Source organism: Schistocerca serialis, chromosome 1, assembly GCF_023864345.2.
Source record: "Schistocerca serialis cubense isolate TAMUIC-IGC-003099 chromosome 1, iqSchSeri2.2, whole genome shotgun sequence".
NCBI classification, from domain to species: domain Eukaryota; kingdom Metazoa; phylum Arthropoda; class Insecta; order Orthoptera; family Acrididae; genus Schistocerca; species Schistocerca serialis.
Window position 1 is genome coordinate 1,010,098,426 of NC_064638.1, and position 18,535 is coordinate 1,010,116,960.

Genomic DNA, 18,535 nt, shown 5'->3' on the forward strand with positions numbered 1-18,535 from the left:
GAATCCTATCCTTGAAAATAAAGAACTTGTAGCATACGTTGTGAAGAGGGTGGTAGGGCAGACAGTGAGTTACGGTGAGTAATTTAGTGGCAGCAAACCATTATCAACAACAGTTTAGAATTTTTATTAAGTGTGTGGGACACTTACTAAGTAGAACTAACAAGGGATGGTTCAAATGGCTCTGAGCACTATGGGACTTAACATCTGAGGTCATCGGTCCCCTAGAACTTAAAACTAGTTAAACCTGACTAACTTAAAGATATCACACACATCCATGCCCGAGGCAGGTTTCGAACCTGCGACCGTAGCGGTCGTGCGGTTCCAGACTGAAGCGCCTAGAACCGGTCGGCCACTCCGGCCGGCAACTAACAAGGGATATTGCATGTATACAGAGAAGGGCAGCACGAATGGTCACTTACTTTTTATCCATGGGAGGGTGCCATAGAGATGCTGAAGAAACTGAACTAGCTGATTGTTGAAGATAGAGGTAACCCATATCGAGAAAGCCCACTTACTAAGTTTCAACAAGCGGTTTTAAATGATGATTCTAGGAGAATGCCACAACTCCCTACGTATCGCTCCGGTAGGGATCGTGACGACAAGATTAAATTACAGCACACACCGAGTGATTTAAACAATCATTCTTCCCGCGCTCATTTCGTGAGTGGAACAGAAGACAACCGTAATAATTGTTACAGTGAGGCGTAGCCTCTGCCATGCACTTCAAGTGGCTTCCAGATTTTACATGTAGACGTAGATGTGTACATGACAACGCCTCAAGGAGAAGATGAGGAGACAGAGGAGCTATATGAAGATATTAACCGGCTAATGATCATATAAAGGGAGACTGGAGTCTAATAGTGAGTGGAATTGGAACACTGTAGTAGAGGAAGGAATGTAAGTTATTAGAGAATTTAGGTTCGGTGGTAGAAATAATAAAGGAAAAAGACTGATTGATTTCTACAATAATTTTCAGATGTTTCAAGAATCTGAAGGAGAGGAATACTCTCAGAAATGGCCAGTAGACACGTGACGATACAAGCTGATTTTCATCCTGGTGAGAGAGAGAGAAATTCTGAAATCTGTTATTGGAATGTAAGGCGTACCCAGGATGTATATGGACTCAATCCACACGTCTTCGGTGTGGAGTGTACTGGATGAAGAATACACATCTGGCAGTGGACGGGAATCGTGGTGTCATCTTTCGAAAGCAGGAAGAGTGGCCGAGTCCGTCCGTGAGTGGTCGGTGCGGCCGTTGATAAGCGAGCGCGGCTCAAGGGTCTGCGCTACAAAAGCGGCGCCGGGGCGCAGAGTCCAGCAGTGGGTCAGCCAGCGGCCAGTCGTCAGCCAGAGACAGCAGCGACACCATGTGGAGAGCGGCGAGAGCGGTCACGGCCACCGGCGGCCTGCGGGCCTCCGCCCCCACCCACGCCTCCAACCCCGCCCCCGCAGCCACCCACGCCATGGCGCGCAGGGGCCACCGCACTGTCGCCCCCCGCCTCATCCTGCCGCAGGTACGAACGCGCACTGCCATGATCACACTTCAAGTAAACAAGTCGTCAAATAGTGCTAGAGATTACACTACAAGTAAACAAGTCGTCAAATAGCGTGCTAGAGATTACACTTCAAGTAAATAAGTCGTCAAATTGCGTGCTAGAACGAACACCACAGTGGCACACAGAAGCCGGATGGCATTGGAAGCTATGTAGCCTAGTCGTCTTCTTATCGGCTCATCTAGAGTCGTACAACGATATCGGATCCACTGATGGCTTGCCATTTTTTAAATACGTGTAGCATTGCCATAGCTCTAGGCTACTTTAAACGGAGTGCAAACCTTGATGTTTACATAATAGTCTACATCCACTCTTACGCTTGTACATACAAGGCCATAGTTTGGTGTGGATGTTATGTAGTGTATCCATATGGTTTTCTTCCCCCTTATACTTTACAAAATGATGCACTAAAAGAATCATTGTACATACGTCATGGTGCAAGTGATAAAGTCTCTAATTTTGCTATCTCGATCTTTACTCAAAATATAAGTGAGAGAAAAGAATTGATCTCTTGTCTTGAAACGTACTATATCAAAATTTTAAGAGTAAGTGTCTCCTTAATACGCAGGACAATCCTATAGCATTTCCATATACAGTCTGTTGCTCTTTTCTACGACGCTATGGCCCGGACTCTGAACCTCCTCTGTGTCCTCCGTTAATCCCAACTGGTCCCAGATTGAAAAACAAATATTGTTACCTGTTCAAACGTATCTGTCCTTCCAGAAAATTGTTTTGTGTAGTTCTACCATCTTAAGTAGACGAAAATAAGAAATTCTCTTGCCTTGGAAACCAAATAACATATGACGGACGAAGCAAGGAGGATATGAAAATAAGACAACTACAGGCAAAGAGGGCATTCATAGCCAAAGGAATCTACAATTATCAAAAATAGTTATAAATTTGAGCAACGAATCTGTGAGAATCTAGATTTGGAGCAAGCATTACATGGTCGAGAATTATGAACTACGGGAAAACCGTATAAGTAGAATCAAAGAATTTGAGATATGGTACTGAAGAACGATGCTGAAAATTAGTTGTACTCATCAGAGGTTCTCGGCAGGGTCGGCAAAGAAAGGAACATATGGAAAACAATAACGAGAAGATGAGATAAAATGAAGTAGGAAATGCATTGAGACATCAAGGAATAACTTCCATGGGATAGAGAGTAAAAAATAAAAGGGAAGGCAAAGATTGTAATACATCCAGCAAATAACTGAGAACGTGGGGTAAAAGAGCTACTGTGAGATGAAGAGATTGACACAAGAGAGGAATTCGTGGCGGGTGGCAACAAACCAGTCACAAGGCTTAAAAAATGAATCAATAAAACAAAACCTTAAATTACTCCAGACGAAATTATATGTGGTCCGTTTGTCACTGAGTCCAGTGACAATTAGCGACGATGTACCCGGAACCCTTGAAGGAACCAGGTGCAGAAAACGAGTCCAAAATCGGTTACGCAACACTTCTTCTTCCTGGTGTTATTTCGATTTTCTTTCGCGGATTTCAGGCCTCAAGCTCTCATCTTGAACGGAACACCTCACGTTGATAATTTCTTTTTGTTCGTGGAGCAACTCTTCTTCTACATTCCTTTTTTTGTTGCTAAAGAGGTTAAAGGTGCGATGATAACATTGTTTAAGACTGTATCACACAACACAAATAAAGCAAATACATCACGGCATAAACGACGTACTCTCCAACTATGAAATGTACGTCCGTATGCCGTCTTTTTAATTTATACACGAAGAAATAAACCGAAACCCGCTGTATGAAAAAGGGATTAAAAACATTTGGTATTTCATAGAAGGCTGTGTTATTTAAACCGTATGCAAGATATTGTTCATTACACACAAAACAATTTATTTCCAAGTATCTTCTACATCTACATCTACATCTATACTCCGCGAGCCACCTTACGGTGTGTGGCGGAGGGTACTTATTGTACCACTATCTGATCCCCCCTTCCCTGTTCCATTCACGAATTGTGCGTGGAAAGAACGACTGCTTGTAAGTCTCCGTATTTGCTCTAATTTCTCGGATCTTTTCGTTGTGATCATTACGCGAGATATATGTGGGCGGTAGTAATATGTTGCCCATCTCTTCCCGGAATGTGCTCTCTCGTAATTTCGATAATAAACCTCTCCGTATTGCGTAACGCCTTTCTTGAAGTGTCCGCCACTGGAGCTTGTTCAGCATCTCCGTAACGCTCTCGCGCTGACTAAATGTCCCCATGACGAATCGCGCTGCTTTTCGCTGGATCATGTCTATCTCTTCTATTAATCCAACCTGGTAAGGGTCCCATACTGATGAGCAATACTCAAGAATCGGACGAACAAGCGTTTTGTAAGCTACTTCTTTCGTCGATGAGTCACATTTTCTTAGAATTCTTCCTATGAATCTCAACCTGGCGCCTGCTTTTCCCACTATTTGTTTTATGTGATCATTCCACTTCAGATCGCTCCGGATAGTAACTCCTAAGTATTTTACGGTCGTTACCGCTTCCAATGATTTACCACCTATGGCATAATCGTACTGGAATGGGTTTCTGCCCCTATGTATGCGCATTATATTACATTTATCTACGTTTAGGGAAAGCTGCCAGCTGTCGCACCATGCATTAATCCTCTGCAGGTCCTCCTGGAGTACGTACGAGTCTTCTGATGTTGCTACTTTCTTGTAGACAACCGTGTCATCTGCAAATAGCCTCACGGAGCTACCGATGTTGTCAACTAAGTCATTTATGTATATTGTAAACAATAAAGGTCCTATCACGCTTCCCTGCGGTACTCCCGAAATTACCTCTACATCTGCAGATTTTGTACCGTTAAGAATGACATGTTGTGTTCTTTTTCTAGGAAATCCTGAATCCAATCACAAACCTGGTCCGATATTCCGTAAGCTCGTATTTTTTTCACTAAACGTAAGTGCGGAACCGTATCAAATGCCTTCCTGAAGTCCAGGAATACGGCATCAATCTGCTCGCCAGTGTCTACGGCACTGTGAATTTCTTGGGCAAATAGGGCGAGCTGAGTTTCACATGATCTCTGTTTGCGGAATCCATGTTGGTTATGATGAAGGAGATTTGTATTATCTAAGAACGTCATAATACGAGAACACAAAACATGTTCCATTATTCTACAACAGATTGACGTAAGCGAAATAGGCCTATAATTATTCGCATCTGATTTATGACCCTTCTTGAAAATGGGAACGACCTGCGCTTTCTTCCAGTCGCTAGGTACTTTACGTTCTTCCAGCGATCTACGATAAATTGCTGATAGAAAGGGGGCAAGTTCTTTAGCATAATCACTGTAGAATCTTAAGGGTATCTCGTCTGGTCCGGATGCTTTTCCGCTACTAAGTGATAGCAGTTGTTTTTCAATTCCGATATCGTTTATTTCAATATTTTCCATTTTGGCGTCCGTGCGACGGCTGAAGTCAGGGACCGTGTTACGATTTTCCGCAGTGAAACAGTTTCGGAACACTGAATTCAGTATTTCTGCCTTTCTTCGGTCGTCCTCTGTTTCGGTGCCATCGTGGTCAACGAGTGACTGAATAGGGGATTTAGATCCGCTTACCGATTTTACATATGACCAAAACTTTTTAGGGTTCTTGTTTAGATTGTTTGCCAATGTTTTATGTTCGAATTCGTTGAATGCTTCTCTCATTGCTCTCTTTACGCTCTTTCTCGCTTCGTTCAGCTTTTCCTTATCAGCTATGATTCGACTACTCTTAAACCTATGATGAAGCTTTCTTTGTTTCCGTAGTACCTTTCGTACATGATTGTTATACCACGGTGGATCTTTCCCCTCGCTTTGGACCTTAGTCGGTACGAACTTATCTAAGGCGTACTGGACGATGTTTCTGAATTTTTTCCATTTTTGTTCCACATCCTCTTCCTCAGAAATGAACGTTTGATGGTGGTCACTCAGATATTCTGCGATTTGTGCCCTATCACTCTTGTTAAGCAAATATATTTTCCTTCCTTTCTTGGCATTTCTTATTACACTTGTAGTCATTGATGCAACCACTGACTTATGATCACTGATACCCTCTTCTACATTCACGGAGTCGAAAAGTTCCGGTCTATTTGTTGCTATGAGGTCTAAAACGTTAGCTTCACGAGTTGGTTCTCTAACTATCTGCTCGAAGTAATTCTCGGACAAGGCAGTCAGGATAATGTCACAAGAGTCTCTGTCCCTGGCTCCAGTTCTGATTGTGTGACTATCCCATTCTATACCTGGTAGATTGAAGTCTCCCCCTATTACAATAGTATGATCACGAAACTTCTTCACGACGTTCTGCAGGTTCTCTCTGAGGCGCTCAACTACTACGGTTGCTGATGCAGGTGGTCTATAGAAGCATCCGACTATCATATCTGACCCACCTTTGATACTTAACTTAACCCAGATTATTTCACATTCGCATTCGCTAATAACTTCACTGGATATTATTGAATTCTTTACTGCTATAAATACTCCTCCACCATTGGCGTTTATCCTATCCTTGCGGTATATATTCCATTCTGTGTCTAGGATTTCGTTACTGTTCACTTCCGGTTTTAACCAACTTTCCGTTCCTAATACTATATGCGCACTATTTCCTTCAATAAGAGATACTAATTCAGGAACCTTGCCCTGGATACTCCTGCAGTTTACCAATATTACGTTAACTTTTCCTGTTTTTGGTCTCCGAGGACGGACATTCTTTATCAACGATGATAATGCCCTCTCTGGTAAGCCGTCAGGTATTTTATCGTTTCGCCCAAGGGGGGGTCCCTCTAACCTAAAAAACCCCCGTGTGCACGCCACACGTACTCTGCTACCCTAGTAGCTGCTTCCGGTGTGTAGTGCACGCCTGACCTGTCTAGGGGGGCCCTACAGTTCTCCACCCAATAACGGAGGTCGATGAATTTGCAACCATTATAGTCGCAGAGTCGTCTGAGCCTCTGGTTTAGACCCTCCACACGGCTCCAAACCAGAGGACCGCGATCGACTCTGGGCACTATGCTGCAGATATTAAGCTCAGCTTGCACTCCGAGTGCGATGCTGGTTGTCTTCACCAAATCAGCCAGCCGCCGGAAGGAACCAAGGATGGCCTCAGAACCCAAGCGGCAGGCGTCATTCGTTCCGACATGTGCTACTATCTGCAGCCGGTCACACCCAGTGCGTTCAATAGCTGCCGGAAGGGCCTCCTCCACATTACGGACGAGACCCCCCGGCAAGCACACCGAGTGCACACTGGCATTCTTCCCCGACCTACCCGCTATTTTCCTGAGGGGCTCCATAACCCGCCTAACGTTGGAGCTCCCTATAACTAATAGGCCCGCCCTCTGTGACTGTCGGGACCTTGCCGGAGAATCGGCCACTGGCCCAACAGGCGAGGCACCCTGTGGTGGCTCGGAAACGATGTCATCACCACTAGGAAGCACCCCGTACCTGTTGGAAAGGGGTAAGGCAGCTGCCACGCGGCCAGATCCCACCTTCGCCTTTCGGCCAGGCACGCGCGAGCCCACCACTGTCCGCCATTCACCCTGGAGTGATGGCTGACCGGTAAGATGCTCACTGCCGGAAGACGCAGCGACATCAGGGGTTCCATGTGATTCCAAGGCCACCGAAGTAGGCATAGGTCTCACCACAGTTGCCCCAACGCCACTACGAGCCGACGCCTGCGCCTCGAGCTCGATGAGCCTAACAGACAAAGCCTCCACCTGCCCCCGAAGAGTGGCCAATTCTCCTTGCGTCCGCTCACAACAACCACAGTCCCTTCACATGACTATGTTTACCCTACTCTATAAGGTGACAAATTCCCAAGATAATCTTCTGATGAGCTACTCTGATAATCAAGAAACACTCACTGAAATACGAGACGCGAAAACTACGCTAGGTTTTCCCAGAAAAACTATTTAAAAGCTAAGCGCAGCAAATAAGTACAAAAACGCTTTATACAAACAGTACTCGCTGCTGCTGGTGCTGTCGCTCTGGCTGTCACAAGACAACTGCTGATTCAGGTGACTAGTGGCTAACGGCCGCGAAACAAACAAAAGACTAGAGGCAATAAAATTTACGTGGAAACGCATGCGTCAATGCTTAGCCGTCATGTGGTGGAAATTTAATGTTTATGTTTGTGTATGTCACTGTACCTTTTGCTGAATCATGGAAAGCTATGGGAGGGGAGGGCTGGGGAGATTTGAGGAGGAGGACGAGGGAAGATGGAGGGAGGGGGAAAGCAGCCACGTGAGTATATAGAATCTCCCCAGCTACAAGGCTTCACGGTAATACATTACCCACACCCACACAGCGAATGTATCGCCATACCCGAGAACTAGGCACGGTGTTAGGAGTATACGTACCTTTTGCCCACGCTACAAGACTGATAAAAAAAACCCCAGTATGTACTTAAACTCTTAAACGAATTTTGAAATTAATGTATGTAAAGGCGTACCACATTTCATCTACGCACAACCGATATTTATGATGACAGCAGTTCCTGTTTTTAATGCAGCCCAGTATTGTAAAGCACTCATTATTGACATTTCTGTTAGGTATTAGGACGTTAAACGCATCGAATCTCAGTTGATGTAATCGCTTAGGATTTTTTTTTAAACTGGGAATACTTGTATCGTTCCGACATCTAGTTAACATACCGACAGTTTATCTTCTTCATTTCCTTCGGCTAAACAGCGTTTTTTCGATTGGCAACTTCAATTTCTTCATTAGTCTCTGCCACCAAGGTCAGTGTTCTCAGCGGCTTTTAAACTGCAGGAGGCAGATATGATCTTCTGGAATAAAACAAGTGAGCAGCTGTCGTCGTGGCGAGCACTGACCTCTGGCTGTCTCGGGACGCAGAAGGAGGAAAATCAGCTCTTATCTTCCGCAAACAAACAGCTTAGCCTCACATACATACACACATCGCTGTTGTGCCCTAGATGATACGAGAGGAAAGTTTCCTCTGCAATGGACTTTTGTTACATCCTCTACATAATACATTTACTCACATCAACGCGAGTTCTACCTGTACAGTACCATACAAACTGGGTTAACAAAAGTATTACGAAACATTTGTCCTGCCTGCTTTTCGTTGCGTTTTTCGAGTATGGGACATGATCGTGGAAAGAAACATATAGTTTCCGTATTTTCTATGATGCTAACTTTGTAATATCAGTACGTTACGTATAAAATAAGTATTGTCCTTTTTGAAGTATGAATCGTTTCAGAGCGAAGACATGATCACAGAACGTTTATCCAGTGAAGTTGGGCTCGAAGTTAAATGTTACTCCAATGTCACCGTATCTTTTTTCTTATAAGTACACGGTGCCATTTCATGTTATGGACACTTCTGTGGCAGCTATCTAGAGACATTTCAATCAGTGCCACGTTTTCCAGTCGGATTGCTAAGCGTCGCCAAAAGCGTGTCAGCCGTAATCTCTGTGCAAACATATAATATCAACGGTCGTCAACAGATTAAACACCGGTAAATGCCCGAAAACGATAAGTGGGCTTCTGACTGATTGACGGTAAACCTGAACAGATAGACAACAAGTTAAAAGTTCCGCAACAAATAAAATATTTGTCGAATGCTCATCGTCACGTCAGTTATCGATTTAAGTAGGTAATTAACATCTAACTAGCTAGAATGCAACAAATAAAGGATGAGAAGGGTCATTTGAAATGACTCTTCGAAGTTTCTTAATGGCGTTATATGAAGAAACAAATGACCCATACCACAACTGAAAACTGTCACATCTATGACACTTATGTAAGGAGCGATTATATCAGTACGTTGAGAAGAAATTATGCAACAATAATGGAGAAACGCATTCTTAAATGCAAGTGCACTTAATAAGAACTGAAACTACGAAGAAGCGTGGATCTTCATAATGATTACGTGGTCGACAATAGTACAAGTGAGATTAGGTAAAGAGGTGACATCTGTATTAAAAAAACTTAAATAAAGCACTTAAATAAATGTCACTATATACAGTACAACAGATACTATCTAGAAACAGAAAAACTAGTCATCCGATGTAGTACGATAATTTCCCGAAAGTGTTGGAATATATCAGAGTTTTTCAAATTCTCGGAGAAACATCTTCGAGCACCAATTTTACACACATCAGAAAAAGATATGCATCACCTCGATTCTGAGAGTTCCGGAACCTGTACAGAAAATTGGAACAGAAATCAACATAAAACATCATTTCCGCCGTTTTTATTGCTCATGAAAGCCACAAAATGGTTCACATGGATCGGAGCACTATGGGACTTAACATCTGAGGTTATCAGTCCCCTAGAACTTAGAACTACTCAAACCTAACTAACCTACGGACATCACACACATCTATGCCTGAGGCAGGATTCAAATCTGCGACCATAGCGGCCGCGCGGTTCCAGACTGAAGCGCCTAGAACCGCTTGGCCACAACGGCCGGCTGAAAACCACACATTGCATGTTGTACCACCATACAGGGAGACCTTCAGAGATGGTGGTCCAGATTGCTGTACACGCCAGTACCTCTAATACCCAGTAGCACGTCCTCTTGCATTGATGCATGCCTGTATTCGTCGTGGCACAATATCCACTAGTTCATCAAGGTACTCTTGGTCCAGATTATCCCACTCCTCAATGGAGATTCGGCGTAGATCCCTCAGAACGGTTGGTGGGTCGCGTCGTCCGTAAAAATCCCTTTTAAATCAATCCCAGGCATGTCCGGTACGGTTCATGTGTGGAGAACATGCTGACCACTCTAGTCAAGCGATGTCTTTATGCTGCGGGAAGTCATTCACAAGATGTGCACAATGGGGGTGCCAATTGTCTTCCATGAAGACGAATGCCTCGCCATTATGCTGCCGATATGGTTGCATTATAGGTCGGAGGATGACATTCACATATCGTACAGCCATTACGGCCCCTTCCATTACCACCAGCGTCGTACGTCGGCCTCACATAATGCCACCCCAAAACAGCGGGGAACTTCCACCCTACTGCACTCGCTGGACAGTGCGTCTAAGGCATTCAGCCTGACCGGGTTGCCACCAAACTCGTCTCCAATGACTGTCTGGTTGAAGGCATATGCGACACTCATCGGTGAGGAGAACGTGATGTGTATCCTGAGGGATCCATTTAGTATGTTTTTTGGCTCATCCGTACCGCGCTGCATGTTGTCGTGGTTGCAAAGCTGGACCTCGCCAGTTGTGAATCTTGCAGCCTATTGCGCACAGTTTGAGTCGTTAGCACGACTTCCTGTAGCTGCACGAAAGCGTTATTCAATATGGTGGCGTTTCTGTCAGAGTTCATCTGAGCGATAATCCGTAGGTAGCAGTTATCCACTGCAGTAGTAGCCCTTGGGCAGCCTGAGCGAGGCATGTCATCGACAGTTCCTGTCTCTCTCTGTATCTCCTCCACGTCCGAACAGCATCGCTTTGGTTCACTCCGAGACGCCTGGACACTTCCCTTGTTAAGAGCCCGTCCTGGCGCAAAGTAAGAATGCGGACGCCATCGACCCGCGGTATTGACCGTATAGGCATAGTTGAACTGCAGGCAACACGAGCCGTGTGCCTCCTTCCTGCTGGAGTGACTAGTAACTGATCGGCTGTCGGACCCCCTCGGTCTAATAGGCGCTGCTCATGCATGGTTGTTTACATCTTTGGGCGGGTTTAGTGACATCTCTGAACAGTCAAAGGGAATGTGTCTGTGACAAAATATCTAGAGTCAACGTTTATCTTCAGAAGTTCTGGGAAAAGGGTGATGCAAAAAAAAAAAAAAAAATGGTTCAAATGGCTCTGAGCACTATGGGACTTAACTTCTGTGTTCATCAGTCCCCTATAACTTAGAACTACTTAAACCTAACTAACCTAAGGACATCACACACATCCATGCCCGAGGCAGGATTCGAACCTGCGACCGTAGCGGTCGCGCGGTTCCAGACTGTAGCGCCTAGAACCAAAGGGTAATGCAAAACTTTTTTTGATGTGTGCAATTTGGTTTGAGCACCCATGTCCAGGAAACGGGTACCAGCTTCATTTATAATTTGATGATACAGACAAACAAAAAATGTTAACGAAATGGAAGTTCTCCTTCGACAGCAATGCGAAATGAAATCCATTACAAATTGATCATATACACACTTGTCTGCTCTTAGCACAATGGCTTTGAAATCAGATATTTCACCACTAGCAGAAAAATACAAAAGCATTGCATAAACAGATCTGCATGTCAACTCAAGAAGTTCACATAGATGGTGATCTTTTTTGTGAAACAAAATAGATGGTTAAACAGCAGTAATTCTCGAGTTCAATGGTAAACGCTCTGAATTCTGAGGAAGAAACTTTCTCTAAAAGAATCAGATTGTTAAGGGGAGTACAGACATTACGAAAAATAAATCTGAGATTATTTTTAAATACATAGTGTTCGGAAATTGCCGTTACAGGCTTCTAGAACTTGTAGAGGGGTTTGAGTAAGTACTATTTAGAATTGGAACCCATGTCCGGAAACGTACCGTTTCCGTGCTGCAGCTGTTTGAAAACATGTTTGCTATGTTGGTATGCAACAGGGTAGTCACGGCGGCAGTGCGAGGGGGGGGGGGAGGGGAGGGGGGGGGGGGAGTTACGGCGGTTCGGCTGATGTCCTGACGTCGTTTCACGTCTATCCTACCTCTCTGACCTGGTTTGAGCCTCATTCGCGTGTCTGTGAGTGTGAACGGAGAGGCAAAGCTCACGGTAATGGAAGAGCTGCTCGCCACCTTTGTCAATATCGTTCTCCACAACGTCCGACTCCATCGCACATACTTTTTGCCACAATTCCGCAGCAACTTCGAAAAGGAGTACCCCCACCTCCAGCAGGCGTGACTGTGATGCTCCATGGAGACGCCGCAAACTCGAACTGGAAGAGGCCGTACTGCATCACGTTGAAGAGAAGCCGAAACGAGTACACGAGCAATTTCTTTGACTATTAATAAGTGGAATTTTAAAACAAATGGTGTGCTGGGTTACGCCTAATCGGTTACTTGTAAAAGTGGCCACGTTACCAATATATTTACAAATGGCTGTAGCACGGAAACGGTGTGATTCCGGGCAAGGGTTCCAATTCAATATATTATCTACTCACTCCCCTCTACATGTCTGTAACGGGAATTTTTTAACACTCTGTTTAGCCCGTCTGTCGCATGGACACACAAAATTTAGAGGCTTGCCGCGCGGGATTAGCCGAGAGGTCTCGGGCGCTGCAGTCATGGACTGTGCGGCTGGTCCCGGCGGAGGTTCGAGTGCTCCCTCGGGCATTGGTGTGTCTGTTTGTCCTTAGGATAATTTAGGTTAAGTAGTGAGTAAGCTTAGGGACTGATGACCTCAGAAGTTAAGTCCCATAAGATTTCACACACACATTTAGAGGCTGTCGCGGCGGCATTAAAAGACAGTTGGCTCTGTTTTGGCACAAATTTTTCACTTTTGTCCTTATTTCGATATTCCTAATCATCGTTAACAAACAAAATGTTGCACCACACTATGAAAGCAACTTTTTACGAATGTAGTACCTTCCAAAAGAAAACGACAATGAAGTACCTGTACTTCGGTTTACTCATGAGCGCAATAAGGCGAATCCCAGTTGACACTTTGTACAGTTAATGAGCTGCGTAATTAGCAACTTTTACAAACGATACGTTACCCAAAATTTCGTATACGAATCTAAATTATATATCCTTCTGCGCTATTGAAAATATGTTAATGCTGTGTAGGAACGCTATAGCTACTGCATCATTGTCCAGCAACTAACAAGGGATAATATACATGGAAATATACAAATGTTTAGGGCTACAGAAATTCAGGATCCAGTGTCACAAGTTGAAATCAATAGCGCCCCAAACCGCCACGTTTGGTGGTGGTGGTGGTGGTGGTGGTGGTTAGTGTTTAACGTCCCGTCGAGAACGAGGTCATTAGAGACGGAGCGCAAGCTCGGGTTAGGGAAGGATTGGGAAGGAAATCGGCCGTGCCCTTTCAAGGGAACCATCCCCGCATTTGCCTGAAACGATTTAGGGAAATCACGGAAAACCTAAATCAGGATGGCTGGAGACGGGATTGAACCGTCGTCCTCCCGAATGCGAGTCCAGTGTGCCACGTTTGGTGTTTGTTTGCTATGCCACTCAACAGTGCAGCCTGACAGTTCGGTCATCACGGCATTAACATGGTCATTGCTCCCTGAGGTACTTGTGGTTTCTGGGTAAACGAAGTCGACCCAGTGGCATGAGTTCCATCAGTCCACTCCACACAGACGATGCACACAGGTCCGAATATAGAGCAATGCTCCAGCATCAAAACGACATTATGAATGAAAACATATACTCTGTTAAGTCTCTACGTGCAAGATGAGGGCCATTCACTCCTCATCTATTCTGTAGTCATTCTGTTGACTCCAGTGTACGTACGTCTCAGTGTGCAACACTCTTCTGTGCACTGACCCCACGCATGAATCACTACTGTATATGGTACGAATAGTTGGTGTATTATATCAAATGACGTTGCTTCCCTCGTCATTACGTCAGTAACTTGGTTATATCTTTCATTTTTCTAGTAACTTTTAGGAACTAGACAACGAAAGTTTTGACTGGGTTAATGCTAGCTCATTTCGAAACCAACTTAACTACACCCTGTTTTAGGCAGATCCCACATGGCACGGATAGATAGCCCGAAAACATGATATTGAGCTCAGTTACCAAATGCCGACTCCATACCGCAATTGTCCACTGACTGCTGTGTTGCCAAGCAACAACAGTCACTACATAAAAACGGAATGTCAACGAGCCAGTGCTGAATTTGGCTAAACCAACGGTAGCCTTGCGGGGATATAGGGTCCTCACACATACTGGACCTAAAAAACTAAATTTCGTCTGGATATTTATGGCAACATAAAGTTCCAGTGTGAAATTAACTAGAAAAGAAGGGCCCCAGCAGATTGAAAGGAATCAATGGTTAAATACTACAGAATGATAAATTAATACGCATATGAATCATATGCACTTAACAGTCACCAGACGTAAACAGAACTTAAAGAATAAGTACATATGACAGAAAAGAAAAACGTAGGTATACATGAAAATATGACTGAAAAAGGAACAAAAAATACAAAACAAAATAGTATGTGTCCAATATTAGAACTGTATCACCTAAATTCCTCTTTCTTCAGAAAAATAAGAAATTATGTTATCAAAATAATTAAATGTGTGCAACAACTAATCAACTATTTACTTATAGCAATTAATATCCTTTACAGAAGAAATTAAATCAGCACACCCTAGTCTGTCTTGCTAGTGTGTCTGTAAACAAGCTTCATTATGTTCAAAACAATGTATAATGAGTTGGACAACTCCTCTAATTTGTGCTATTGTGAAAGACAAACAGCAACTACTTACATAATCACGTAACTGTGTACACAAAATACGTACTATTCGCAAGTGAAATACAGAAATGGTAACAGCTATAAGGTTTGGAAACGAAGGAGGACAATAGAAGGCTGCAGAGCTAGATCTGTGACCCACAGTTGACGTGGCTACCTCAGAATTCGAAATATCCAGATGTAAACATACCTGGAGTTGCGCTATGTCATCTTTATCAATCACTACACTAGGGGATATTGTGATTTACAAAGAACCAAAGCAGCAACTGAAGATCTGTCGCTCCGCTCTGTGCGGGTTTGTTGACATAAATATCAATTCCATATTATTTAAAGTAGGCAGACAACTGCAGTGCATGGTCCTCGCAACTTAGACCGGCAACGCCCCTTGGCAGAAGGTAAGTCGATCGCTGGGATTGCGTGAAAGCATGTAGGGCTACTTCCACGAATCGGTTGTCTGCAATAGATCATGTTGCCGTGGCATGGTGGTGATCTATATCTGCCGTGGCATCGTGAATGAGAAAGAACAGAATCACTCCCGAGACAAAACTAGTTCCGTCACATCCTAAAACACATGCATAATAGTCGCATGTAAATTAGTACAAAGGTCTAATTTTATATACATCACTCAGTTTACTACATACTGTTTTCCGCAAAAGAATTTCTCTGAACACAAACATATTTACACCGTAGTTCACTGATCACAGGGAGCATGCTTAATCAGTTCGTTGTGCTACATTACGGGAAAGTACACTCAACTAGACAATCACATCCTAGTAAAAGCACAAAATGAAAATTTCATTCCTATAGCACTATTCATTTTGAGTTTTTTCTGTTCACTAATGGTACACCTTAATGGTCCCCATACGACGAAATTCAAAATATTATGCGCCATTATGTCTTTCTGTTAAACAGGAATTTGGCTATACTATCGTTTGAATTCTAAATTTCTTAATTTCGTCCTTTGCCCTCCAAGACTTCAAAAGTGAATTCATCAGATTTATACACAATGGTTTTCACTAACTGGTCGTGTTTCAATTTTCTAGCCAGTGGCAGCTTCTACATCTACAGTAACGCCACTCACTGTCTCTCTTTGGCTGTCAACACAGTTCGCGATGGAAAATAAATAATCCCGAAGAAAATGTTGTCCGGCTCTTTCTACGTAAAACCTTACAAGGTGGCAGAACACTACTATCATGAGCTAAAATGTTCATCAAATCTTCAAAACCGGACAAGTTATTAACCCAGACCTTACATTTCTTTTGCAGTATGCTTGAAACAGTCTGTCAAGCTCCCGTAATACACACACAGCTGGATTAGATGCTGGATGATACATACATTGTTATTTTACATATCTCCTCCTCTTCAATGATTGAGTTCCACATTTTAGAAAGAAATTGTGGTTCATTCTGAAGGGATACGTTATGGGCAAATGATATTCAGAATGATACCTTCCTTTAATTTTTTATCTATGATTTTTCTATCAACTTGTCTCAGCGGCAAGCAGTGAACAAAATTTGAAAATACATCGAACAAACACTACTAAGATAGTGGAGATTTTCCACAAGACATCGGAATAGGCCTATTGAGGTCCAAAGTGATGTTTTTCCTTACTATTTGTAGGAGAATATTGTGCCTTAATTCTTTATGGTGCACTTTTGGCACGTTGACAAAAGCCACATTCTTTTACAATTCTTCATAGTTACTGAGACGTGTGATCTAAGATTACCTGTTTCTGAAGTTGTTGTAAACACTTCTTGGGACCAAAATTTGTGAAACTGGTATGAATACATTTAATCAGATCGTCATTATTGTGTTTTGGTACGCAAGGTCTCCATGATTCTAGTCTGTTCTGCGGTAGATGACGTCATACGGAATTTTAGTCTCCGTTTCATCTTGAAAGATTGTTTTGACAAATTTTAATATTTCATCTGCTTGCAGCTCTGTTTTGATGTTACGTATACCTGTGAATTTTTGACTCTCCAACCACGTCTCTCATAATATTGAGCTTGACCTCTCATACGCATGCTTCTCGGTGCAAGAATCTTGTAACAATTGTGGAAGACGTGTCAAAAAATTTGGTACCACATTTGTTTTGCTGGGAATGTATTGGATTTCAAAACTAAATTCCTGGAGGACGAAGGCCCAACCAGCGAGTCGATTATGCATCAACTCACACTGAAGTAAGAAGGACAGTGGCCAAGGATCTATCTCCGCAATGAGATGCTGTGTGAGCAGAAAATAACGAAACTGATAGAAGCATCAAACTTCGCACTCTATCATGTTGTATCTCCTTTCTCACAATGACAAAACTCGCCTTGTGAACACCATCTTATGGTGTTGTTTCTGACCGTTCTCACTGACTATTTAGTATAAAAGTGCTCCCAGTCTAAAGACACTGTCATCAGCCGCGTATATAAAATGCTTTATTATGATAGGCCAGTTGTAATAGTGAATCATCTATGAATTGCTTCTTGATTTCATCGAAAGCATCCTGTTATCGTCCCTCATGTCCAAACTGAATTATTTTGAATTAATTCCAATACTGCAGGTGATGTAGAAGATGCCAGTACTATCCACAGAATCCTATATATGACTGAAGTTGTTTTTCACAGACTGGTTCCGGAAAATTTTGAATTGCTTCTAATTTTTTCGGATCTGGCTCAATACCTACTGGCAAATGACAAGTCCTAAATATTGTAGCACATTCTTCCTCACGAGTTCTAATTTTTGCAGACTGAGAGGGATTCCACCCAAATTAAATGTAGTCACACTTTATCCAGCACATCTCTGTGTTCTCCCCATGACGTAAATGCTATCAAAATATCGTTCACTTGCAGTATTACGTTCTCAAAAAGTTTCTTCCCAAGAATCTCGTCGATACCTCGAGCAAATGCTGCTGATGAAATGTTTAATCCTAACAGCATCGCCTTGAAAGGTTGTAACGTCCATTGTACAAGAATGTGGTGAAAGAACAGCTTCTCTTCCCCAGTTGCAGGTGCCAATAGCTACTTGACATATCCAAACACATAACCAAACTACAAAGATAACAACTGACACTGAATTTCTGCAAAATGTCTTCTATTTTTCGATCTGATTCTACTGAAGCAAATCTTTTTTTAATTACTGCAAATATCGGATTCCAGTATTCACTGTCTGATTTCTCAATTGCATCACCTTCTATCATATACTTGATTTCCTTTCCTACGGGTTTTCTTCTAGCTAGCAGTACACGATATGATTTCATTGTCAACAATTCGTATAGTTGCATCTTAATTTGTCATTGATGTTCTTTCATCGGCCCAGTTTTTCTTGAAAATATCTCAATGTGCATACATAAAATGTTTGCAAATTCTTCTATAAAGGATGTCGGGAATTATTCAGTTCATCGATCTTTCCCTGAATTTTTTACATGATTTGTCGAACGTCTGCTTCTCATAATGTGGACACATGGTGCTCCGATCCCATTATCTATCTTTTTCATAATACTCCCAACTCCTAAACCTGCAGAAACTTCTTCTTCTCCAACAAATCCGACAAAATTAACTTCCAAATCTCCGTAACTATCAAAAGTACTTAAACACTGTCTCCGAAAATCAATTC

The 18,535-nt window shown here is 43.0% G+C and overlaps 1 protein-coding gene across 1 annotated transcript in view; it reads left to right on the forward strand.

Moving 5' to 3' along the window:
* The first annotated feature begins 1,340 nt into the window (after positions 1–1,340).
* LOC126413343 (delta-1-pyrroline-5-carboxylate synthase) overlaps positions 1,341–18,535 on the forward strand; it is a 204,982-nt gene continuing 187,787 nt past the window's right edge. Inside the window, exon 1 of the mRNA XM_050083259.1 lies at positions 1,341–1,514. Coding sequence (XP_049939216.1) covers positions 1,368–1,514 — 147 coding nt within the window. The 5' untranslated portion in view covers positions 1,341–1,367. The remainder of the gene's footprint in view (positions 1,515–18,535) is intronic.